Source organism: Sapajus apella, unplaced genomic scaffold, assembly GCF_009761245.1.
Source record: "Sapajus apella isolate SASKATOON/1434 unplaced genomic scaffold, GSC_monkey_1.0 scaffold106, whole genome shotgun sequence".
NCBI lineage: Eukaryota > Metazoa > Chordata > Mammalia > Primates > Cebidae > Sapajus > Sapajus apella.
The window spans coordinates 4,169,968-4,194,249 of record NW_022437046.1 but is presented as its reverse complement, the minus strand read 5'-3'; the positions used below and the strand labels follow the sequence as shown (position 1 = coordinate 4,194,249).

Here is a 24,282-nt window from a genome sequence, read left to right as displayed (position 1 = left end):
GCCCACTCCACCCCTTCTTCCTGTCCCTCTTGGGTGGTTGGGTGTTATCTCTCCAGAAGAAGGGGGTGGGGTGGGATGGGGAAGGGTGGAGCAAAGGGCAAAGGCTTTGCCAGACATCCCGGGGTCTTCTGCTAAGCGAGACACTGCAGGGAGCGCGGCCTCGGGGTCGCCAGACCCTCGGGTTCCAATCACCGCACACACAAAGGCTGCCCCGGCATGCGCGGGAGAGCGCGCTCGCACCCACGGCCGTGCGCACACACGCACAGCTGCACAAAGACGTGCACACTCCTCCATCCACACCAATACACTCCCTAACAGGGCCCGCACACAGCCGTGCGCCCTCACGTACACCAAACCACCACCACCACCACCACACACACACACACACACACACACACACACACACACACACACAGGCTCACACACACGGACGCGCACCCGGGAGGACACCCCCAAACGCCGACCTTGGAGCCCTGACGCGTCCCGCCGCACTGCCCTGGCTCGCTGGGTGGTGCGCGCACACGCAGACGCGCACACACAGACACACACTCACACAACCCGCGTGGTTCCACGCCCCTGGCTGCGGCCCGGGTGCTGCGCGGCTCCGCGCGGCAGGCGGCGGGCGGGGACCGGGGGCGGGGGCGGCGGCGGCGGCGGCGGCCGGGAGAGCGGAGGAGGCGGAGCAGGGAGCCGGGAGCGGGCTGGCCCGCGCTCCTCCTGCTGGCCGGGGATTTTCCAGCCTGGGCGCTGACGCCGCGGACCTCCCTGCGGCCGTCGCGGACCATGGGCGACAAAGGGACACGGTGAGTGCAGGGCGGCCGGACGGTGCAGGGCGGCCGGACGGTGCAGGGCGCGTGGGGGCGGCCTCGGCGAGGGCACGGGCGGGGGTTCCGATTGCGTCCTGGTTCTGCGTTCGGGGCCACCCTGGGATCAAGTACCCGCTGTCCTCCACCCGAGGTCTTCTGTGTGGTCTCCGGCAGGGCCGTGGGCGGCGCAGGCTAAAGGGCAAGGGCCAGGCGGCCCCATGTGGGCCGCGGCTCCTGGCCCGGACACACTCGCAGCTCGCTGACACCCAGCACTGGCCAGCAGGCGCAGAGACTCACGGAGGCAGGTTGACACACAATACACGCACGGACACACTAACCCGTGGCACATGCATGCTGGCGCACACACTGGCAGCCGCTGACACAGGCTCATCACACGCAGTGGCACGCCGTCACACACGCCTCAGTCAACACTTTCTTGCTGACAGCCTTGTTGGCATGCACAGGTCACACTTCAACACACACCAGTTCTAACACACCCTAGTGCTGGTATACACGTGTGGGCATACACTGATATGCACTCTGTCACCTGCACTCGCTGTAGCAAACACCCTTGCTGGCACACACATCACTCTCACTGGCACACACACTTGTGCTGCTGGCACGTCTCACCAACACAGCGGAGCGCAAAGCCACACCAACACTGACCCCCACAGACACAATCAGACTGATGCCTGCAAAGACTGGCACCCTACAGGCACAAGCTCCCAGCTTCGAGGCCCGCTGACACACATGCTCCAGGCCCCACATGGCCAGAAGTGGAAATACACACATCACACAGGGTAGAGCACTCCCGACACCCCCAGCCTGGGGAAAACAGATCCCATCCCATCCAGATCCCATCCATGCACTCTGCTCCCTTTTCTCTGACCTCCTGAGGAGTGGCTGGCCAGGAGCTCTTTTGAACCTAGGGCTGGGAGAACCCCTCCTGTTCTCCTGGAACCTGGCCTGAAAGACTCAGAAAGAGGCAGTCTATGCCTCTGAAAGGGGAAACTGGGATAAAAGGGGAAAGGGCTAGAGCAGGGTAACCCCTGGGGGCAGCCCTTCAGACAGGACCAGCACTCCTCAGGGGCTCAGCATTGTCACCCTGTTTCCCCCGTTGCCCTCCCTACCCACTAAGTCTGCACATAGCCTCTCCCTGGGGTCCCCTTCTTACCCGCTTTCCATCCCTATTTCTCATTGTTTTCTGTCTTCCTCCCCTCCTATCCTTGTGTCCAATTTCTCCCTCCTCCCTTCCCTCCCCTCTCCTCGTTTCCATTTTTTTATTGAGCTCTTGCTGTATACTAGGCATATTGTGGGGGATCAAAGATGTGCAAGTCCCCTTCCTCCCCCGAAGGAGCTAACAAACTAGAGAGACCACCCCAGAGGGCACCACCTTTCAGGGCCACTGACAAAGCCATTTCTCACCCACTGCCATCTAAGGCTCTCTCAACAGCATGAAAAAGGGCTTCCAGAGATTATTTCCATTTTCTAGAGGAAGAAACTGAGTCTCTGAGGCAACTCAAGCTCTTAATGTTTAGAAACTACTTTCCAGCCATCCTCCTGACAGCTCTTCCAGGAGGTTAATTTTCCTTTTCCTGTTTTCTAGCAGAGGAACCAGAGGGTTAGAGTTGTCATGTGATTTGCTTAAGGTCAAGATGGGTTAGAGGCAGGGCAGAAGCTGGAGTCCACTTGGTCATGTCTCTGTGGATGGCCCTAGGGCACTGCCAGGCCCCTCATGTGCCAGGGAGGGGTGCTCTGCTCTGTCTTGGAGGCCCAGGCCTTTCGGGGAGACTGCAGAAGATCATGGTGTCTCTGAATGCACCTCGATGGCTAGTCCCCATTGCAGCTGGCTGGCCAGCACTGTGACCTAGGCCTCTATCCGAAGGAGGAAGTTGTGTGACTCCCTCCCCAGCCACATCCATCTGCCCTGAAATTAAGACCCTCTTGACCCATGAGGTCAGGATTTTCTTCCTATAGGGCATAGCAGGGAGTCTGAGCCATTCTCCCCTCCCTTGTCCTTCCTGGGCTGCCTTGTGATCGGGGTGACTCAGCCTCTCTTGGGTCTCTCTGTATCTCTCTGTGACTGGGGGGATAAGTGTCATTGCTGTCCTGCTGACATGGATTGTCAGAAAGATGAGGACACCATGGGCTTCCAGGCACCTGCTGGAGACCCTGTCTCTGAGGCCAGGGTATTTTCCATGACTCCCTCTGCCCTGCCTTGAACCCACTGGTGGACCTTTGGGACATTGGGCAATTGCCTTTACCTTTCTGGACCTTAGTTTCCCATCTGTTGAAGCTATCAATACTTCCATTTTAGGGCTCCCCTTGTATACTTACTGACTTTGCTGGGCAGGGGTAGAGGCACTGCCTGAAGCCTAGACCCAAGGCCTGGCTAAACCCACCTGATGGTGGCCTGACCTTCCCCTCAGATTCTCCTGTAGTCCTATGAGGACTTTCTCTCCCTTTTCAGACAGTTTGCCAAGTAATTTGGAAGAGAAGGGCAAAATTAGGAATGGACTGTACCCTGTCTTTTTCCTGTAAGCCATGAGATTCTACTTTATCTATGACTAAGAAGAGGAATCTGCAGATATCTAAAACTGAACATCAGGAACTATCGAATCCATCCCTCCATCTGGAATTGCACCCCCATATGAAAGTGATAATGAAAATTAATCAGAAACGGTCACTGACCTCTAGGAAGTCCCAGGAACAAGGGGAAATAGGTGTTAAAACAAATACCTGGGCAGGGCTGCAAATGGTGGCTCACTCCTGTAATCCCAGCACTGGGAGGCTGAAGCCGGAAGATTGCTTGAGCTCAGGAATTCGAGACTAGCCTGGGCAACATGGCGAAACCTCGTCTCTGCAAAACATACAAAAATCAGGTGATTATGATGGTGCACGCCTGTAGTCCTAGCTACTCAGGAGGCTGAAGTGGGAGGATCACTTGAGCCCTGGAGGTCAAGGCTGCAGTGAGCCATGATCATGCCACTGCATTCCAGCCTGAGGGAGTGAAAAAATAAAAACAAAATACCTGGACAGGGTTAATTACAGGGCAGGAGTAGGATGGTTGCTGTAAGGTGCTCGGGGAACAATCTTGTATTCATTCAACAAATGTTGATGAGTACCTTCTGAGTGCCCAGGGTCTAGGGATTCAGAGAGGAAAGAGTCTACACTGTCCTCCAGGGATTTAGAGCAGAGCAGGTGGTTATAAAGCAGGATGACATGTGTTGTGGGAGGCTAAAGGAGAAGTCCCCAACCCAGGCCCAGGCAGGGAGCATGGCCAAGGAAGCCTTCCTGGAAAGGAGGTGGTATTAGAACTACTGAGCTTCATCTGAAAGGGTGAGAAGGCCAAGGGGGTGGGATTAGGAATGACATTCCTGGCCGAGGGTGCAGAATCTGCAATGGCTTGGAGGCAGGAAGCAAGGTGTGCAGCCGGGGGTCTGGGCTGGGGATGACAGTGAGCCTTAGGAGGTAAACACAGGCCGGTCGCCAGCAGCCTGGGAATGTCAGGCTAAGGAGAAAGCATTTTCTCCTGAAGTGGATGGTGATTCAGAGAAGAGTGTGAGGCAGCAGAGGGATGGAAGCAGATGTTTTCATTTCAGAGAGATGTCTTTGGCAGCGCCAAGGAGGATGGATGGGACGAGCAGGCCTGGAAGCAGGGAGACCAGTGAGGAGGCTGGGGAGAAACCTGAGAACTAAGGCTGCGAGCTCTGAACTTAGGCTGCAGAGAGGATAAAGCTGAGAAATTTGAATATGAATAAGCAGGTGGAGTCCATCAATCTTACTGGTCGATTGGCCCTTTGCCAGCTATCTGGTGTGTGTTAGAATTACACACATAATCTCAATGAATTCAACTGTAATCTGGTAATGTGGGGCTTGTTGTCCCCATTTTGCAGATGAGGAAACAGACTTGGAGAGAGTATTTGTCCACTGCCATTCAGCCAGCAGGCATAAGAACTCAGGCCTGTTGGCCCACAAAGCCCTCTCTGCTACTCGACGCTTTGCCCAAGTGAGGGGGCCTTGTCTGGCTCACAGTTGGCCCCCCTGGCAGCTTCCAGCCTCAGGTTGTGCATCTTTTCTGGGCCTTGCTCTTCCCACCAACTCAACAGACAACATGAAGGATCAGATTTAGATAACAGGAGGGACTTCCTGAGAGGCAATGGAAGGGAGTGGAATTTCCTTTCCTGCATATGTTTATGAACTCTTCTTTTTTCAGAGAAAGGAGGGTGATGGGAACATGTAACCACCAGCTCTCTGTGAACTTTGGCTGTCATTTCTCTTGGTGGTTAAGCCCTGTGTGACCCATCTTGGCTGGAACATGGGGAAGTCCTGTGGCTTCGGCCAGGCCTGCTTGTGGGGCTGCTGGGAGTGGTGCGTCAAGCCTGGCCCACTGTCTCTGATCCCTGATTCCAAGCCAGCCTCTGGGCTTCTGACTTCTCCACAGCTTTCTTTCTCCCAAGTTTGGATCTCCTTGCCTGAGGCTGATGCCTCCTGTTGGCATGAGTCCAGAGGCCCTGAGTTGTGGGCTTGCCACTTCCAGGGTTTCTGACACTTTGGGGTGGTGGCAGTAGAAGGGCAGGCTGGGGGTCAGCACACCACAAGTGAGGTCCTGCCTCCACCCGGCCATCCTCTGCTGTTGCCAGACTGCCCGCGCCGACCATCTGGCTGAGGCCTGCAGGGCTGGGAGCAGCTTGGTCGGGGAGCCAGGGCAGTCTGCTATAGGCTGGACATAGGGGGTTTTGTGTACATGGGTCTGGATCCTGGGGTAGGGATCAGGGTGCGAGGCAGGGCTTTGGAAGTGTGGATGAGTAGCATTGCTTAGGGAGGACATATAACAGTATGAAGAGATAGTTAGGGACAGCCAGGGCCTTTGAGAGCACCAGTGCCTGGGCAGGAGAGAAGAGGGAGGAAACTGAGGGAAGACCGTGTTCTTGGAGCCAAAGAAGCAGGGACAGACCCACAGAGGCTGAGCTGGAGCAAGACCCCTCAGATTCAGCCAGAAGGCAGTGGCTGGTAGCATGGGGTTTTGGTGGAGTGGGGAGGGCAAAGCTAGGCTCCAGGGGGCAGAGGAGAGCGGGAGAAGACCCCGCTTTTCTACATGGCCTGGAGCAAGGCTGGAGTCGGAGGAAAGGTGTGGGGCCCTGGGCTTGGGGCAGTATGGCGGTGGGCAGTGAAGACTGTGGGCATGGGAACTGAGGGTTTTATCTCATCCACCTGCTCCTTCTGCCTTATGTCCAGAGGCAAAAGTCTACTGCCCTGTGCTGTCCTTTCAGGCTCAGGCTGAGGGGTTGTGAAGTGTGAGCTGGTCTTGGGGAAGACATGCAATGTGCTGGCTCCAGAAATAAGGAGCATCTGACTTGGGTAGGGGACTTGGAGTAAGGCTTCCTGGAGAAGGTGACCTCTGAGCTGGGTGCTGGTGTATGAGAAAGATCTAGACAGAAGGAAGAGCCTAGGCCAAGGTGCAGATACGGGGTGCAGCAGATGTGGGAGTGTGAGGAGTGAGGCTGTGGAGGAAGGGGCAGCCCTGGCCAGCAGGCCTTGGATGCTGGAGTGAGTGGTTTCAAGGTACTTGCTTATTCATTCATACCTCAGGCTGAGTGAGCTCCCCAGCTGGTAAGCTCCTTGTGGTTCAGGGCTATTTTTGTTTCCCATTTGATGCTTCCTTACCCACTGCTGGGCCTGCTTTCCCAGGAGATGCCTGGCAGAGGTTTACTGAACTGGACTGAACTTTTTCTTCCCTTCTTGCCTCTGCTGTCGGCCCAGGGACTCCCTAAGTGCTGAAATTAGGCCTTTCCCATTAGTGAAAGGCCCTAAGATTGAAAGCAATATTTCCCACATAGGCAAAGTGCTCAGGAGAGAGGGGTGGGGTCCTGACTTCTCCATCAGATTGGAAAGTCCTCAGGGACAGCGATATACCACCCCTATTCCCATGGGGCGCCTGAGCAGGAGGCCTGGGGCTCCCTCATCTGATTGGCCTCTGCAAGTGGGAGCCGTGTCTTCCTCCTCAGACTGGAGGCTTCTGAAGGATGATGCCTCCCCCATCACAATGGGGGTTCCTGACGTTGGGGCCTTGTCTCCCGCTCGAGCCCTGGGATTAGAACAGGTATCACCACAGACAGTCCCTGGGCACCCTGCGTCCTTACTTCCCATGTACAGGATGGGTCCTGTCCCAGGGGTGGCTTGAGTCCTAGTAGGGAGTTGGAGAACGGGGGTTGGCAGGACGGGGTGGCTGCTTTTGAGAGAGTAACAAAGGACTCTCTTGTCCCAGCCCCCTCCCGCCTTCCCTAAGGGGCCCTGGCAGGGTCATCTCTCCGGAGACACGCCTCCTCCTTCCTGGGACTGGCCCCATCTTTAGTCCCACTCCAGAAGAACTGCTTGTTCCTTCTCAGGAGACCTGGTGCCAGATGAGGCCCCTGGGAGTTGGACCAGACAGGTCCCCAGAGTTCTGTGTGACTAAGGTCACCGCAGGAACTGAACGGCTTTTCCTCTGCGTGGAGCTGGGTGGCACCTGGCTGAGGCCGCAGTGGAACTTCCGCCTCCCTGCACCTGCAGAGGGATCTGCTAGTCTGAAGGGCCTCCAGCAATGGGGGCATTATGACTGACATCGGGTCAGAGGGAGGCAGGATGCAATGTCTGGACCATTCAGTGTGGTCCTGGATGAGGCAGGAGGTCCCTTTCATGCTGGCCCTGGGCCTGGAGCCCACAACCAGCTCACTCGGTCCTGGTGCAGCCACGCTCTTCCCTCAGGCTTGCAGAGGTTTGCTGAACTGAACTGAACTCCTTCTTCCCTTCTTCCCCCATCATGCTGGGGGCTCCTGAGGTTGGGGCCTTGTCTCCTGCGTGAGCCCTGGGATTAGAACAGGTATCATCTCAGATGGCTCCTGGGCACCCTCCCTTCAGCCTTCCTGTGTGCAGGATGGGTCTGTCCCAGGGGTGGTTTGAGTCAGAGGGTGTTGGTTTGGTAGGGGTTGGAGAGAGGACAGAGGGCAAGCAAATCGCTGCCAGGTTTGTTCCCTCTTCACCCTTGGCCCAGCCTGGTGCAATGGGCGTGGACAGGTTTTGGCATAGGGCCAGGGAAGGAGTAGGGAGTAGACTGCTGGGGCTCACCATCTCAGAAGGGTCCCAAAGGTTTGCTCTACTGCCTACTTATGCTGTGTGACCTTGGGCATGACATGCACCCTTTCTGGGTCCTACTATCCCTATGAAGTCAAATCATGTGAGAGGCCCTTCTGCTAGCAGGTCTAGGAGTGGCTTTTCTTCTGGGCGGCCAAAGTGGAAGATTGAGCAACTCAGGCCTCTGCCACAGATCAGTGGGACTGAGACCACCAGGGAGTGTGTCCTGGGTGGGGATGGGTGTTTGGTGCTGAGGGCCAGGAAGGAATTGGCTACTGCTCGAAAGGGTGGTGCTGTCTCCCATGGGGTCAGGTTCATGAATGGCAGCTGTGCTCACCTCCAGGGACATAAGGCATCTGTAGCAGGTCCGGGGCGGTGGCTCACACCTGTAATACCAGCACTTTGGGAGGCCAAGGGGCGGATCACTTGAGGTCAGGAGTTTGAGACCAGCCTGGCCAACATGGTGAAACCCCGTTTTTACTAAAAATACAAAAAGTAGCCAGGCGTGGTAGCATGTGCCTGTATTCTCAGCTGCTTGGGAGGCTGAGGCACGAGAATCGCTTGAACCCAGGAGGTGAATGTGAGCTGAGATTGTGCCACTGCACTCCAGCCTGGGTGACAGAATGAGACTCTGTCTCAAAAAATAAATAAAATAAAATATGGTTAAAAAAATTAAAAATAGGCTTGGCGCGGTGGCTGACGCCTGTAATCCCAGCACTTTGGGAGGCCAAGGTGGATGGATCACGAGGTCAGGAGATTGAGACCATCCTGGCCAAGATGGTGAAACCCCGTCTCTACTTAAAAAAAAAAAAAAAAAAAAATTAGCCGGGCGTGGTGGTGTGCGCCTGTAGTCCCAGCTGCTCAGGAGGCTGAGGCAGGGGAATCACTTGAACCCAGGAGGCAGAGGATGCCGTGAGCCGAGATTGTGCCACTGCACTACAGCCTGGGCGACAGAGTAAGACTAGGTCTCAAAAAAAAAAAATTAAAAATTAAAAATAAACAAAGCATTTGTAGTTACCAGTAGGCCTTTTGCTCAGGCTGTTTGCTCCTCGTGAACGCCCTTCCCTCTCTTCCTTTTAAGATAGCTCAGAAGCCCTTCTTCCAGGAAGCCTTCTCTGCTGTTCCTTTGGCCTCCTCTGGCCTCCTGCAGCCCCCTCGGTGATCTGATTAGCATGGATTATTAGCAGATTAGCATAGAGGTTAGGCTGTTGGAAGAACCAGATTTCCTGGTTTCCAGTTCCAGCTCTGACACTTACCAGCTGGGTGGATTCACTGATTACTTAACCCTTTCGCTGCTGTGGCTCCTTTATCTGCAAAATGGGATAGTAGGTGGTCATGAGGATTGAGTTAAAATTAAGTCAGATAAAGCAAAGAAAGTCCCCGTGCAAGGTCAGTGTTATGTGGCTGTTATGCTTATATGACCTCTCATCAGGCCTGCCTCCCTCACCCAGCTGTGAGCTTCCCCAGGGAAGGGCCCTGTTTAATTCATTTTTTGAGTCTCCTGAGGCCCCAGTACAAGTCTGTATTATCATTGGCTTTCAGTATCCGATTGCTGACTTAACCACATACAACACCTTTCCCATCCTGCAAGGCCTGGGTCACAGCACCTCTTCCTCTGGGAAGCCCTCACTGATTCCCAGTACTTTGTGACCTTCTTGTAGTCTCTCTCTGTCAGCACTTTCTCCTCCCTCCCTGCATAGGTCCTGGTTATTTGCTCACTTGTGATGTCCTCTTGTGAGGTCAAGAACTTTTCAAGAGCACTTGACCTGGATCTGCTTGTCTCCAGCACCTGTGCAGACCTGGCATGCCACTGAGCGCCATCAATATTTGTTCAGCCAAGGTGTTTCACTGGCAGGAGATATTCTGGGGGCTGGGGGGTACAGTGTGGCTGGTGAGGACCATAGGACATCATTGTTGATTTCAAACTATCTCAAAAGTAGCCCAGAGCCATAGGAATTAGATTATTCTTTGCGACGTAAAGGGCAGAGGTTGCTGGATGTCCAGCTTTTTACCTTGCTGGGAGAATGTATTTTCTAAAAACCAGAGCTATCTGGCAAGGAGTTTGGTGGCTCATTCCTGCCTCTGGGACTTTGTTTCTGCCGCTGCTCCCATCTCGAATACCATCTTAGTTCTGTGCTTGTTCCAATCCTACTTCCTAAATGGGTGCCCTGGCCACGGAGTCGTTTTCTCCTGGGCTCCAGAGGGCACGCTGCATTCTTCATCCTCATCCTCAGTCATGTACTGAGCCTTTCCCTGGTGTGGGCAGTGACATGGGAGAGTAGGGACTCCCTCCTTAGGCTGGACATCTGGGTCTGGCTGCAGTCCCTCCAGTATGGTTTGACCTGGCCTGAGGAGGGGACCTTGGTTTCCGATGACCCACCAGTGATCAAGGAGTGCTTTATGCAGCTGGACAGCCTCCCTTGGCTGGCAGAGCACAGAGCTCCCCATCGGCTCCCCACTGGGCAAGTACTCAGAACCCACCTAATTACTGGGGACAGAATTCTGGGCACTGCATCCAGCAGGCTGCGGTCATAATCAGCTAATTAAACCACCCAAGCATTGTTCCTTGGCCCAGAGCAGAGGGAAGGGGGGTGGGGTGGTGAGGCTGGGAAGAGATGTAACAGGGGAAGCTCAGAGATGGGTCTGTAGAGCAGGGCTGGGAGAGGGAAGCAGGAAGTGCAGAGGGAGGGTGAGAAGCAGGGAGAGGGACAGGCAGATGGCCAAAGGTGCCGTCTGGGGAGAGCACCCAAGTGGGGTGAGTGGAGGGCAGGGGCTCTGGCCTGGGAGACAGGGATCCCACTTCTTCACTGTCCCGGCGCTGCCATGGCAAGCTGCTTCTCCTGATTGGGCCTCAGTTTCTCCATGTGTCAAGCAGGAAGTAGGCTCTCTAGGCCCCTTTCCTTCTCTAGTTAGGAGGGCAGAGGACACGAGGTACAGTGTGGCTCTGTGCAGGACAGCTTGGCCTCTGGCAGCCCTGCCTTCTGGAAGTGGCAGAGAGTGTAGGAGTCTGATCCAGCCTGAGATTGGGTCCGAAGGGAAGACAGTTGGGAGCCACAACTTGGTGACGTCCTCCCCAAGCATGTCCCACCCTTGAGCCTTGGTCCTGTCTTCGGGACTGTCCTGTGGTTCCCAAACTAGTCCTCGGGGAGGGACTTTTTAAGGCCCAGAGCTCCCTCCCCAGAGCTGAGCAGTGTCATTTCCATCTGTGTAGGAATTTCCCAAGTAGCACCCTCAGAGTGTGTGGAGGAGGGGCTCCCAGAGCTAGAGCCAGGAGGTTTGGAGTTTGGAATTCAGAGTCGGACAGGCTCTGCTCTACCGCTCACTTGCTAGCTCCATGACCTTCAGCTTGGGTCTTAAGCTCTCTGGCCTCAGTTTTCTCCTTTGGGAAATAGGTATAATAATATTAATGGGGTTGCTATGGGCAGAGAGGATAAGGGCTTCATAAAAAGCCATTGTTGGCTGGGTGTGGTGGCTCATGCCTATAATCCCAGCACTTTGGGAGGCTTAGTGGGCAGATGATTCAAGGTCAGGAGTTCGAGATCAGCCTGGGCAACATGATAAAACCTCACCTCTATTAAAAATACAAAAATTAGCCAGGTGTAGTGGCACACACCTGTAGTCCAGCTACTAGGGAGGCTGAGGTGGGAGGATTACTTGGACCCGGGAGATAGAGGTTGCAGTAAGCTGAGATCTTACCACTGTACTCCAGCCTGGGTGACAGAGTAAGACTCCGTCTCAAAAAAGAAAAGAAAAAAAAGCCATTGTAATTCAAGATCAAGAGTTGATCTCAGCGCCTTCCCTCTCCCATGTCCCCTCCCTCCTCTTTCATCCCTCTTTTCCATGGTCTAGGGCTGTGCACACAGCTGAGTGCGTGGGGGTGGGGGCTGTGCCAGCCGGAGGAGAAACTCTAAGGAGGGTAGGAAGGGAAGTGAGATTGCCCAGGGCCAGCAGCAGCAGTGTGGTGCTAGGGCAGCTGGGGCCCCTCACCCACGGCTGATTCTCTAGGAGGAAGTGGGGAGAGATTAGGGAGCAGGAAGCTGGGGGTGGTTGTGGAGGGAAGTCCCTTGGCATCCTGGCCCTAGGCTCCTCTTTCTTAACCCTCACCCCTGTGCAGAGCCCTGAGTCTGGCTTTCTGCCAAGGGAGCCAGCAGGCCACTGTTTCACACACTCAGAAAACAACAGCCTTCCTGGTTTCCAACCCCAAGTAGGAGGTGCCTGCTTGGAGCTCAGGCATTTGGAAAGCAGTGCCTGCTACAGGGTCTGCCAGGTCTGGAGGAGGCAGCAAAAGAGAAGAAAGACCCCTTACCCCCCACAGCCTCTCCTGGCAGCGCCGGGCTGAGACACGCCTAGGCCTCTGACTCCAAGGCAGCCGGTTACGTAACTGAGCATGCCTCCCTGCTCCTTTCCTCCAGGTCTCCCCAGAAGGGCCTTGGAGGAGGTGCTGCTTTGCTCAGAATTGCTGGGCCCAGAAGGTTGTGGGGAGCACGCCCTGCTTTGGATAGTGGTAGTACAGCCCACGCCCTGTAGGTTGGTGAGCCGTGTGTGCTTCCTCAGTGCAGGCCTCTGGGGCTGGCTCTGACGATTGTCCCCTCCAACCCTCCTGGGAGCAGAGCTGCAAAAGGGAGAAGCCTCATTAGAGGAAACAGGCCACATCCTGAGATAATTTGACTGCAAACTGCCCCCAGAGGAGAAGTGGCCTCTCTGCAGCCAGAGGAACAAATGGCTAGCATTTCACAGTTTGTTCCATTCAATTCCACAAACATTTTTCCCTCCATGCAAGGCATCTCCCAAAGCACTGGGCCGGCCTGTCCCAGTGGTGTGTCTCTCTCTGAGTGGAAGGTGATTATGGAGCAGCTGTGCTCTGCCTCCCGTCTGAGACTGCCCTTTCTCTGAGTTTGGGGGCCTGGCCTTCCCAGGTTCTGGGTGGCAAGGAACCTCAGGACGTGGAACACTACCTCCCGGGACCTTGGGTTAGGGGTTTTCAGGGTAGTTTATGTTGTTTCTGTTAGGCCACCGCTGCCCTCCCAAGGAGGTTCCAAGGAACAAAGCTTTCTCTCTGTGCCACACCCAGGCCCTGTGCTGGGCACCTGAAATACGAAGAGGACCCAGACAAGTCTTTGCCCTCATGCTGCTCAGATGTATTGGGAGAGAGGAAATAGATGATCACAACAACTGCCAGAAGAGGGGTAGTGGGGGCTGGGTGCGGTGGCTCAGGCCTATAATCCTAGCACTTTGGGAGGCAGAGGCGGCAGGATCACGAGGTCAGGAGTTGGAGACCATCCTGGCTAACACGGTGAAACCCTGTCTCTGCTAAAAACAAAAAATCAGCCAGGTGTGGTGGCACGTGCCTGTAATCCCAGCTACTCAGGAGGCTGAGGCAGGAGAATTGCTTGAACCCAGGAGGCAGAGGTTGCAGTGAGCTGAGATTGAACCACTGCACTTCAGCTTGGATGACAGAGTGAGACTCTGTCTCTAAAAAAAAAAAAAAGAAAAAAAAGAGGGGTAGTGGGGATCTGTTTATAGCAGAGCCAGAGGTTAAGGATCGGAGGCAGCTCCCCAGAAGGAGGGACCCTTGAGCAGGTTGGAAAGTGCATGCCTTTCAGCCAGAGGTAATACTCTTCCTGGTGGTATCTCTGTGACTTGTGTTTTCAATCAGGACTGACTTCCTTCAGCAGAGACTTGAGAAACCTACTATGTGCCGGCACAGTGTCAGGCACTGGCTTCATGTGCTGTCAGTAAGGAGTGTCTTGGGAATGCAGACTGCTTGAGGACAAAAAAAACTAGGGTGAAAAGTGAAAGTTCTGTCCCATGGCATCGCAGTGAGTGTTTTGGCCTGGAGAAAGAAAAGGTGGTGGGCATATCAGGAGACACTGGGCTCAGCAAATCTGCATTGGAAACCAGGGTGTACTGTGCCGAAGGTCTGGAGAGCAAAGCTTCCTCCAGCCCAGGAGACACTGCAGAGGTCTGATGGCTGCTCCCAGAGGAGCCCATGGATATGAGACAATTGGGAAACTATGTCTTAGGAGAAACAGCTCCAGGCTTTGGGGCTGACAGCCAGGGGACGTGTGCGCTAGTCTCTTTAGATTGGAGGGCTATCTTTGCGCACACTGAGGCCACGTGGAGTGGTGGAGAGAGGCAGCAGGCTGGGGTTCTCACCTCCCCTCTACCAGTAATTGCATGTCTGTAGGAAAGTTTTCCAGCCTCTGGGGATAATGCGTTCATCCTTTCTCCATTACAGCTGTGCTAATGAAAGCACCCAGCACATTAGCAGGGCTCATCACTGGTTGATTTTATGATGGGTCTGTATCGCCCCAGGGTACTGGGAGGAACCTAGAGACATTTTAAAACTTAATAAGGAGATTTTTTTTTTTTTTGCAACAGATTTTTGATATTCTAAAAATGACAAAGATGATTACACATCATAATCAAGTGGTTAATATGCATCGTGGTTTCTCCCAGCGCTGGCTGTTTGGCAGCAGCGATTCAGCATGCACACTTTAACAACCTAGCCACCTCTGATGTTCACCATTTGCAGAGTAAACTTTGTAGTAGGAAGAACTTTCAAAGAACCATGACCCGGCCCTACACTGAGCCCTGACCCAGCGCACAGACAGACCTGGGTTGCTCTGGCCTCGACTTCCCTTTGAGTGTAGAGCTGGATAGGGGTGGGCCGAGCTCCCTGGAGAAGAGAAACCCATTCCTTCCCATGGGCAGCCCCAGTTCAGGGGATCCAAACTGAATGGTGATAGAGACATGTCTCCCAAAGTACTGTTCTCCTCATTTTACGGCCACTGGCTCCGATCAAGCCCCACACCTGGCTGGGACCATTACAGTCACCTTCTAGTTGCTCTCTTTCTGCTCAGTCCCAACCCTCCAAGTCATCCTCTGATTCTGAAATTCACATCTGACCATATCCTTCCCAGCCTAAAACCTGATTTATTGCTCCCCATCTCCTATAGGAAAGTCTCCATTCTCTAGGTGACACTGGAGGCCCTTCAGGATCTGTCCCTCGTGTTCCTTCCACACTCCTTCTCCAGCTGTCCCCCTCACACTGCTAACAACCTGGCTGCACTGACTTTTTTGGATCTTCCTCAATAGCCTTTGTACTTTTCACACCTCTGTGCTTTTGCTGAAGCCAGTCTCTTTAGCTGGAATGCCCTTCTTTTTCCAGTGAAATCTTCCTTACATTTTCAGGTTGAACTTAAAGACATTTCAGGCCGGGCATGGTGACTCACGCCTGTAATCCTAGTACTTTGGGAGTCTGAGGCAGGCAGATCACCTGAGGTTGAGAGTTCGAGACCAGCCTGACCAATACGGAGAAACCCCATCTCTACCAAAACTACAAAATTAGGCTGGCATGGTGGCACATGCCTGTAATCTTGCTACTCGGGAGACTGAGGCAAGATAATCACTTGAACCCAGGAGGAGGAGGTTGAGGTGAGCCAAGATGGCACCATTGCACTACAGCCTGGGCAATAAGAGTTTCTCAAAAAAAAAAAAAAAAAAAAAGACATTTCAGTGACGCTCTAGACATGAAGCCCTCCCTTGACGCTGCTCCCTGCCCAGGCAGAGTGAATGGCCTCTTCTTGGCGCCCTTAGCACCATGCAGGCTTCCGGGATGGCACTTTGTATTGTAGATGACTGCTGACATGTCAGTTCCCTCTCTGCTCAAGGGTATCTTTTATCTCTTGGAATCCCAGCTCCTGATTGGGGCCTGGCACAGTGTGGGGCCAGACTTGGGTGGGAGAATGAGTCAGGGAAGATATTCACTGGAGGAAGTGAGCCCTGAGCTGCTGACTTAAAGAAGAAGCATCCTTTCCCTCTTCTCACTTCCTTTCTGGTCCTGGTGCTGAAGGAAAACAATTGAAACTTTTTTTTCTTTGTTTTCTTGTTTGAGATAGGGTCTTGCTGTGTCGCCCAGACTGGAGTGCAGTGGCATGATCATAGCTCACTGCAGGCTTTGTGGAGGTGGGGTCTCACGTGTTGCCCAGGCTGGTGTCAAACTCCTGGGCTCAAGTGATCCTTCTGCCTCAGCCTCCCGTAGTGTTAGGATTATAGGTGTGAGCCAACATGCCTGGTCTGAAACTGACTGAAAAGGGAAATGTATAGCTTTTGAATTGGGGGATGGAATCTCCTAGCCTGGAGATAATTAAATAAGGCCTAGATCTCCCTCTCTCCCTTCACACATTTCCTGAATACTTAGATCATGCCAGACACTGGAGCTACAAAAATGAATTAACTAAAACATGTCTATCTTCTTCTGTCTCCATAATGTGCATGCTGGAAACTGCCCTTTCCTTTCTTTGTTTCATTGGGTCAACTTCAAATCTTGGCATGTCACTTGTAGCTCTGACTCTGGGCACATTGTGCCACCTTCTGAGCCCTAGTTTTCTTATGCATACCATGGAGGTGATAATATTCCCCCCATAAGGTGGTGGTGGGTCATGTGTGTGAGGGGCTGAACAGGTGCCTTTGACAGTGGTTTCTCATTGAGTGGTAGCCACCCTTCGACTGGAAGCTTCTTGAGGGCAGTGTCCATGTCCAGTAGATCAATGTGTCCTTAGAGCCCAGCCCAGGACCAGGCAGACAGTACATGAGGGTCATCAGCCATCCCGATTTTCCTGGGACAGTCTCAGTCCTGCATCTCAGGAAACCCCTCAGCTCATTCCTGGGCAAATCAGGACCGTGGGTCACCCTACAGCACCTTCTCATAAAGATTTGTAGAATAGGTATATCCAGGAATCAAGCATTAGTGAAGGACAGAGGTGGGACTTGGACAGGCCAGGGCAAACACTAGGTGGCTGCCTTGGGCACTGAGAGGAGTCAGCAGAAGGGTCTGGAAGGCCCAGCATGTGGACAATGGGAGGTGGGGATGGGGCCATCTGTGTCTTGGCAGGGTGTGGGGAGGACATCAGGCTCTGAGTCTGTAAGGTGATTGTTTTCTTTTTTTTTTTTTTGAGAAGGAGTCTCACTCTGTCGCCCAGGCTGGAGTGCAGTGGCACGATCTTGGCTCACTGCAACCTCCGCCTCCGGGGTTCAAGCGATCCTTCTGCCTCAGCCTCCCAAGTAGCTAGGACTACAGGCACAGGCCACCACGTCTGGCTAATTTTTGTATTTTTAGTAGAGACAGGGTTTCACCTTATTGGTCAGGCTGGTCGTGAACTCCTAACCTCGTGATCCACCTGCCTTGGCCTCCCACAGTGTCAGGATTACAGGCGTGAGCCACTGTGCCTGGCTGGTGATAGCTTTCAAACAGGTTTCAAGCTCCCAAGGGCCCTGTGCTCTTCCTTAGACACATCTAGAGAGGGCATGGTTGCTTCTCACTTTTTTGATTCTATTAATATATTGAGCCCTTAGCTGCTCTTCCGCCTTGGTAGCTGGAGGCCTCTCCCTCCCCAGCCCACTGAGTCTCAGCATGCGTGCCTGCTGCCTTCTGAGCTGTCCATACCAGACTGAGATGAGACGGGGCAGAAGCATGGGCTGGGAGATGGGAGAGCAAGGCTGCAGGCCCGTTCTCAGGCCCAGGCCCAGAAACGGAGTGAGACTTCGTTTCTCACAGGCTGTCTGTGAGTTGTCACATGTGGAAAGCCCCTTGGCATGTTTAGTACATAGTAGGTGCACAGTATGTCTCATTTTTGTTCCCATCTGTAAAAAGGGGACAATAAAGCTTGCCCTGCACTACCTCCAGGGCTGTTGTGTGGGCCAAATGGGATGTGGCTGCGGGAACATTTGGTAAACTGTATCATACCCTACACGTGTTTGGAGATGGGGTTTTTAATAGGGCTGCCCTTGCCAGCCCAGGATTCCAGCCCAGGCATGGAAGGCTCCTCTTGGGGATGTGCCCCAGGATCACAAAGAAATCCAGCGGTGCTGCCCTTGGGAGCAGCAGATCCCTGCAGACCCTGGACTCAGCTGAGCTCTGCTTTTTTTTTTTTTTTTTTTTTTCAGTCAGGGACAAGGCCTGGCTCTGTTGTCCAGCCTGGAATACAGTAGTGTTATCATAGCTCACTGTAGCCTTGACTTCCTGGGCTCAAACAATCCTTCCTCAGCCTCCTGAGTAACTGGGACCACAGGCGTGCGCCACCATACCAGGCTACTTTTTAAAATTTTTGTACAGAGGGGTTTTGCTACTTTGCCCAGGTTGGTCTTGAACTTCTGGACTCAAGCAATCCTCCCGCCTCAGCCTCCCCCAAAGTGCTGGGATTACAGGTGTGAGCTACCACGCCCAGCCAAGATCTGCTTCTTCTGAAACCATGGCAAGAGAAAGACAGACAGACTTGGACCTTCTGCAGGGAGGGTTAAGTAGCTGCAGGACTCCAAACAAGAAGAAGGAATGTCTTCCAGAGCCTCATCTGTCTGTTGGGCTGGAGGCAGGGCCTTTGTGAAGGCGGGTGGTGCTCAGATCGCCTCTGGGCCCTTCCTCCAGCCCCGAGGCGGATTCACCATGAGGCTGACGCAGCTTCAGCTTCCAGCCCTTCACGCTCCCCGGCCCTTTCCAAGGCCTAGCAATGTGTCCACGTGCTCAGGGGTTTTGTGAAATTTGCAAAAGGAAGATATTTTTGTACTTATTTATTTATTTATTTATTTATTTTTAAAAAAGCCTTCCAAGCTATATAAGCTTTAGGCCCACAAGCCTGGCTCTGCTCTGCTCTGCTCTGGCAGGTTTTCCTTTGGGTTGGGATGTTGGTGCCACATCTGCTGCATGTTCTTAGGGGGCTCTCATCCCACAGCAGAGATCTGTCATCGGTTAGAGTCCTCCCTGCAGAAGCAAGACCTGAAAGGCATCTGGGGGAGCCAGTTCTGGGGCAGGCTGAGCCTGCAGCTTCACTTGCTGTGTAAATTAGGGACTGGAAAGGTTTCTCTGGCTTCAATCTTCCTCATCTGCACAATGGAGATAAGACCTTCCTGGAAAGGTTAAAATAATGAACCACAGGTGAAACTCCCTGGTCTAGCCCCAGGATTGTCCTGGCTGCTCAGGAGACACTGATAGAAGCTGGATGGAGACGGTTTAAGGGAGCCCATGCCTTCCATTGGGATGTAGTCTGTCCTGCTGTCTGTCAAATTCACCTGCTGTGTTCCAGGCCTGGTACTAGGCTCTGGGATACAGGCTGCTGGGGTGAGGTGGTTAGATTAGCCAAGAGGGTGAAAGTTGTTATTAACAGTGAAGCATGGGCCAGGTGTGGTGGCTCATTCCTGTAATCCCAGCACTTTGGGAGGCAGGCAGATCATGAGGTAAGGATGTTGAGACCATCCTGGCCATGGTGAAACCTTGTCTCTACTAAAAATAATACAAAAAATTGGCTGGGTGTGGTGGTGGGAGCCTGTAGTCCCAGCTACTCAGGAGGCTGAAGCAGGGGAATCACTTGAATCTGGGAGATGGTTGCAGTGAGCTGAGATCGTGCCACTGCACTCCGGCCTGGTGAAAGAGCAAGACTCTGTCTCAAAAAAAAAATACAAAAAACAAGAAGACAGTGGAGCACGGCTTGCCTGGGAAGGGGCTATTGTAACTGGGATGGGGCCTTCTGTGGGAGTGGGGCAGAGTGGAAGTCTGGACAGGCTTTTCCTGCCCCTGGGACTGGGTCAGGAGTCTGGCTGGTCTGGTGCCTGAGAGGAGGTGCCAGGGCAGGCCGAGCTGACGTTTCCTGCTCGGAAAGGAAAGTAGGCTGGCAGGGCGCGGTGCACCCCTCCACAGAGTCAGGGAAGGGGAGTTTATCGGCAGCAATGTCTTGGCTTCTGTCCTTCCCTAAGACAGGGGCAGGGCTGTGAAGCACAAGCATGGTGTCTGGCTGGGTTTCAGATGCCACCCCCACTGCTTGTTACGCCTGTGACCTGGAGACGGTTACATAATCTTTCTGAACCTCAGTTTTGTCATCTTTAAAATGGGGGTAATAAAATCCTCTCCTCACCCCCATAGTGCTGTGGTAAGGCTTAAATGAGATAATGCAGGGCTTAACACAGTGCGTGGCACACAGTAGGTGCTCAGTACATGCTGATTGTCCCTCTCTTGCCGCATGACTCTCATCAACTTCTGTTTTCCACTTCTCTGTCTGTGCCCCCAGTTGGGTGTGGGCTCTCTGGTGGCAAGGACTGAGTTTTGTTCACTGATCATTCCATTCCCTAGCCGTGGCACAATGACTTCAGGATACCTTGAACAGATTGGCAAGAAGCTGCACTGGGCCCAAAGAAAACAGTGTTAAGGCCAGGCGCGGTGGCTCACGCCAGTAATCCCAGCACTTTGGGAGGTTGAGGCAGGCTGATCACAAGGTCAGGAGTTTGAGACCAGCCTGGCCAACATGGTGAAACCCCGTCTCTAATAAAAATACAAAAATTAGCTGGTGTGTTGGCATGCACCTGTAATCCCAGCTACCTGGAGGCTGAGGCAGGAGAATCGCTTGAACCTGGGAGGCGGAGGTTGCAGTGAGCTGAGACCTCGCCTTTGCACTCCAGCCTGGGCCACAGAGTGAGACTCTGTCTCAAACAACAACAACAACAAAAAACAGTGTTAAGTTTTAGCTGGAAATTTGCTTACAACAAACCTACTGTGTGCTCCTGCCAGATCACTGCTCTATGGTTTCTATCCTGCAGAGCTTGAATCACCCGCACAACTGTGGCTGTGCCCTTCTAGATAAGCAGCTTTGTTCTTTTCTTCAGAGCACTTAGCACCTGCTCTAATCAAATCATTATCTGGTGAGCCGTTGAGTCAAACTCTGTAAAATATTTGAAGAGATTTATTCTGAGCCAAATATGAGTGACCATGGCCTGAGATCCTGAGAACATGTGGCCGAGGTGGTTGGGGTACAGCTTGGTTTTATTTATTTTAGGAGGCGTAAGACATCAATCAAATACATTTAAGAAATACATTGGTGGCCGGGCGCGGTGGCTCACGCCTGTAATCCCAGCACTTTGGGAGGCCGAGGCGGGCGGATCACGAGGTCAAGAGATCGAGACCATCCTGGTCAACATGGTGAAACCCCGTCTCTACTAAAAATACAAAAAATTAGCTGGGCATGGTGGCACGTGCCTGTAATCCCAGCTACTCAGGAGGCTGAGGCAGGAGAATTGCCTGAACCCAGGAGGCGGAGGTTGCGGTGAGCCGAGATCGCGCCATTGCACTCCAGCCTGGGTAACAAGAGCAAAACTCTGTCTCAAAAAAAAAAAAAAAAAAAAAAAAAAAAAAAAGAAATACATTGGTTTGGTTCAGGAAGGTGGGACAACTCAAAGCGAGGGGCGGGGTTGGGGGGGTTTCCAGGCTATAGGTAAATTTAAACATTTTCTGGTTGACCGTTGGTTGAGTTTGTCTAAAGACTTGGAATCTGTGGCAAGAAAATGCTCAGGTTAAGATAAAAGATTGTGAAGACCAAAGTTCTTTTGAAGTCTTATGGTGGCTGCCCTTAGAGATCATAGATGACAAACATTTCCTATTCGGATCTTTAAAAGGTGCTAGACTTTTAGTTAATCTCTTCAGGATTGGGAGGGCCTGGAATAAAAAGATCTAGCTATGTTTACAGAGGCAGATATTTCAAGATATGGTAGGGAAACATGTTTTGGGGTAAAATATTCTGATTTTCTGCCTTATCTCGTACTGTTACTGGCAGAGTCAGATTGGAAAGTAAGTCACCACATGTAGGGTTAAATAAAACCCATCTGATGAGAATTTATGATTTGTAGGGCAGACCCCTTAGATAGGAATTTGGGCAAGATAAGAAAATCAGACATGGCCAGGCATGGTGGCTCACGCCTGTAATCCTAGCTCTTTGGGAGGCCGAGGTGGGTGGATCACTTGAGGTCAGGAGTTTGAAACCAGCCTGGCCAACATGGTGAAACCCTGTCTGTACTAAAAATACAAAAAAATTAGCCAGGCATGGTGGCAGGCGCCTGTAATCGCAGCTACTTGAGAGGCTAAAGCAGGAGAATTGCTTGAACCTGGGAGGCAGAGGTTGCAGTAAGCTGAGATCGCGCCATTGCTCTCCAGCCTGGGCGACAGAGTGAGACTCCGCCTCAAAAAATAGAAATCAAGGCCAGGCGTGGTTTGGGAGGCCAAGGCAGGTGAATCACGAGGTTGGGAGTTTGAGACCAGTCTGGCCAACATCGTGAAACCCCATCTCTACTAAAAATACAAAAAACTAGCTGGGTGTGGTGGTGTGCACCTGTAATCCCAGCTACTCGGGAGGCTGAGGCAGGAGAATCACATGAATCAGGAGGCAGAGGTTGCAGTGAGCAAGATTGTGCCATTGCACTCTAGCCCGGTCATCAGTGCGAGACTCCATCTCAAAAAAAAATTTAGACTTTAGTCCTCAGCGTGTAAAATCTGCCTCTCCTCGCTGGAATGCAAGTGCCGCAGAAGCTGTGTCACCAGGTGCCAGTGGCTGGCACGGGGGACACAGAATATTTTTGTTGAATGAATGGCTGTCTTTTTCTTTTTTTTTCTCTGAAGTCCAGCCTGGTTCAACTTCCAGGCCAGCTGCTTTCTAGTTGGGGAAAGTTGCCTGCCACTTTCAGCTTCAGTTTCTTCATCTTTAGAATGGGAATTTGGCTGTATCATAGAAAACAAGTGCTCAGCCGGGCCTGGAACAAGGTAATGCTGCCAGCTGCTATTTTTCAAATGATTTCCAAGGGTCCTTTCAGTTCTGACCTTCAGTGATCTCTCTGCCTCCAGCTTGGAGGAGACTGGGGAGAACATTCCATTCCTAGCAGACCCTTTCTCTTGGCCTCACAATAGATTTGGAGCTCTGTGCAAACTGTTTATATTTCTTCAGCAGAGTTTATTACCAGCCGGGCCTTCTGGAATTAATTACAAGCAAAGCAAATAACTTGTCCCTTGGAGGCTGGGCTTTGCATAAACATTTACATATAGCCAGGGACAAGCCCAGGGGCTGGGCTCTTTCCTGCAGCCTTTGGAACAGAGAGAGATTAGAGGATTGGGGTGGTGTGGGGTGTGATGGGGTGGGGTGGGAAGGGGAAAATCAGCTTTCCTTCAACAGTTTTTCCTGGATTTCTCCTTAGGCATTGAGAAGCCGTGCTTATGCTTTCTTTCAATCTTCCTAATTACCCAAGTAAAGTCCCATTTGCAGCTGAGGAAATGAAGGCTAAGCTAAGTTCAGCAGTTGGCCCAAGACCACACAGCTTGCAGGAGCAGCAGGATCTGAAGGTTCACATGGCAGCTGGGTAGGTAAATAGATTAGAAGAGACAGACTAAAAGTTGGGAAATGAGTGACAGATTGTTCGTTCGTCCATTTATTCATTCAGTGCACATTTGTCAGGCTTCTGTCATGTGTGACAGGAAGGGGGTCTGAGAGGCAGTAGTGACTTTAAATTTTTAGAGTCAGGGTCTCAGTCTGTCATTCAGGCTGGAGTGCAGTGCACAATCATGTCTCATTGCAGCCTTGAACTGTGGTCAAGTGAGCCTCCTGCATCAGCTTCTCAAGTAGCTAAGACTTGTAGCACAGGCATGTGCTACCATGCCCGGGTAGTTTTAAAAATTTTTTGTAGAGATGGGGTCTTACTGCATTGTCCAGGCTGGTCTCAAACTTCTGGGCTCAAGTGATCCTCCCACCTTGATCTCCCAAAGCGCTGGGATTGCAGGCATGCAGCACAGTGCCCAGCCAGTTGTGATTATTGTGACTGTTCGTCCCTACACGGAATGCCAGAAACCCCCTGAGAATGGTCCCATTAACGGGCTAACGTGTGGGCAGAAGGTGGTTTCGTGAAGGGCCAGGAAGGCAGTGGTCTGCATAGTGGTCATAGCCACACCATCTTATACAAAGAGACAGCTGCAGTGGATGTAGTCTTTTTTTTTTTGAGACAGAGTCTCACTCTATTCCCAGGCTGGAGTGTAGCGGCGAGATCTGTACCTCCTGGGTTCAATCCGATTCTTCTGCTTCAGCCTCCCAAGTAGCTGGGATTACAAGCGCATGCTGCCCCGCCCAGATAATTTTTGTATTTTTAGTGGAGAAGTGGTTTCACCATGGCCAGAATGATCTCGATCTCCTGACCTCATGAGCCACCCACCTAGCCCTCCCAAAGTGCTGGGATTACAGGCATGAGCCACTGCACTGGGCCTTGGATGTAGTCTTTAACAGGAGGGGCTCTGCAAAGACAACCCACTCCTCCCACCCTAGAACCTGGAATTCTAGACCTTGAACCCTGCTTTTAGGCAGAGATGGCTCAGAGAAGGTTTGGCTCAGTGTTACACAGCAGCAGGGCGCGGTGGCTCACACCTGTAATTCCAGTACGTTGGGAGGCCAAGGCAGGAGGATCACTTGAGCTTAGGAGTTCAAGGTCAGCCTGGGCAACATGGTGAGATCCCATTTCTATAAAAAATACAAAAAAATTTAATTGGACATGGTGGTGCTTGCTGGTCGTC

General features: G+C 52.6%; 1 protein-coding gene across 4 annotated transcripts in view; it reads left to right on the top strand.

The window, feature by feature from the left end:
* The first annotated feature begins 558 nt into the window (after positions 1-558).
* ARRB1 (arrestin beta 1) overlaps positions 559-24,282 on the top strand; it is a 93,515-nt gene continuing 69,791 nt past the window's right edge. For 3 of the 4 annotated variants that reach the window (XM_032259089.1, XM_032259088.1, XM_032259086.1), the window contains exon 1: positions 560-803. In XM_032259089.1, the coding sequence (XP_032114980.1) occupies positions 784-803 (20 nt within the window). In that variant the 5' untranslated portion in view covers positions 560-783. Of the gene's footprint in view, positions 804-24,282 lie in introns of all 4 variants that reach the window. The other variant, XM_032259085.1, reaches the window with a different exon arrangement.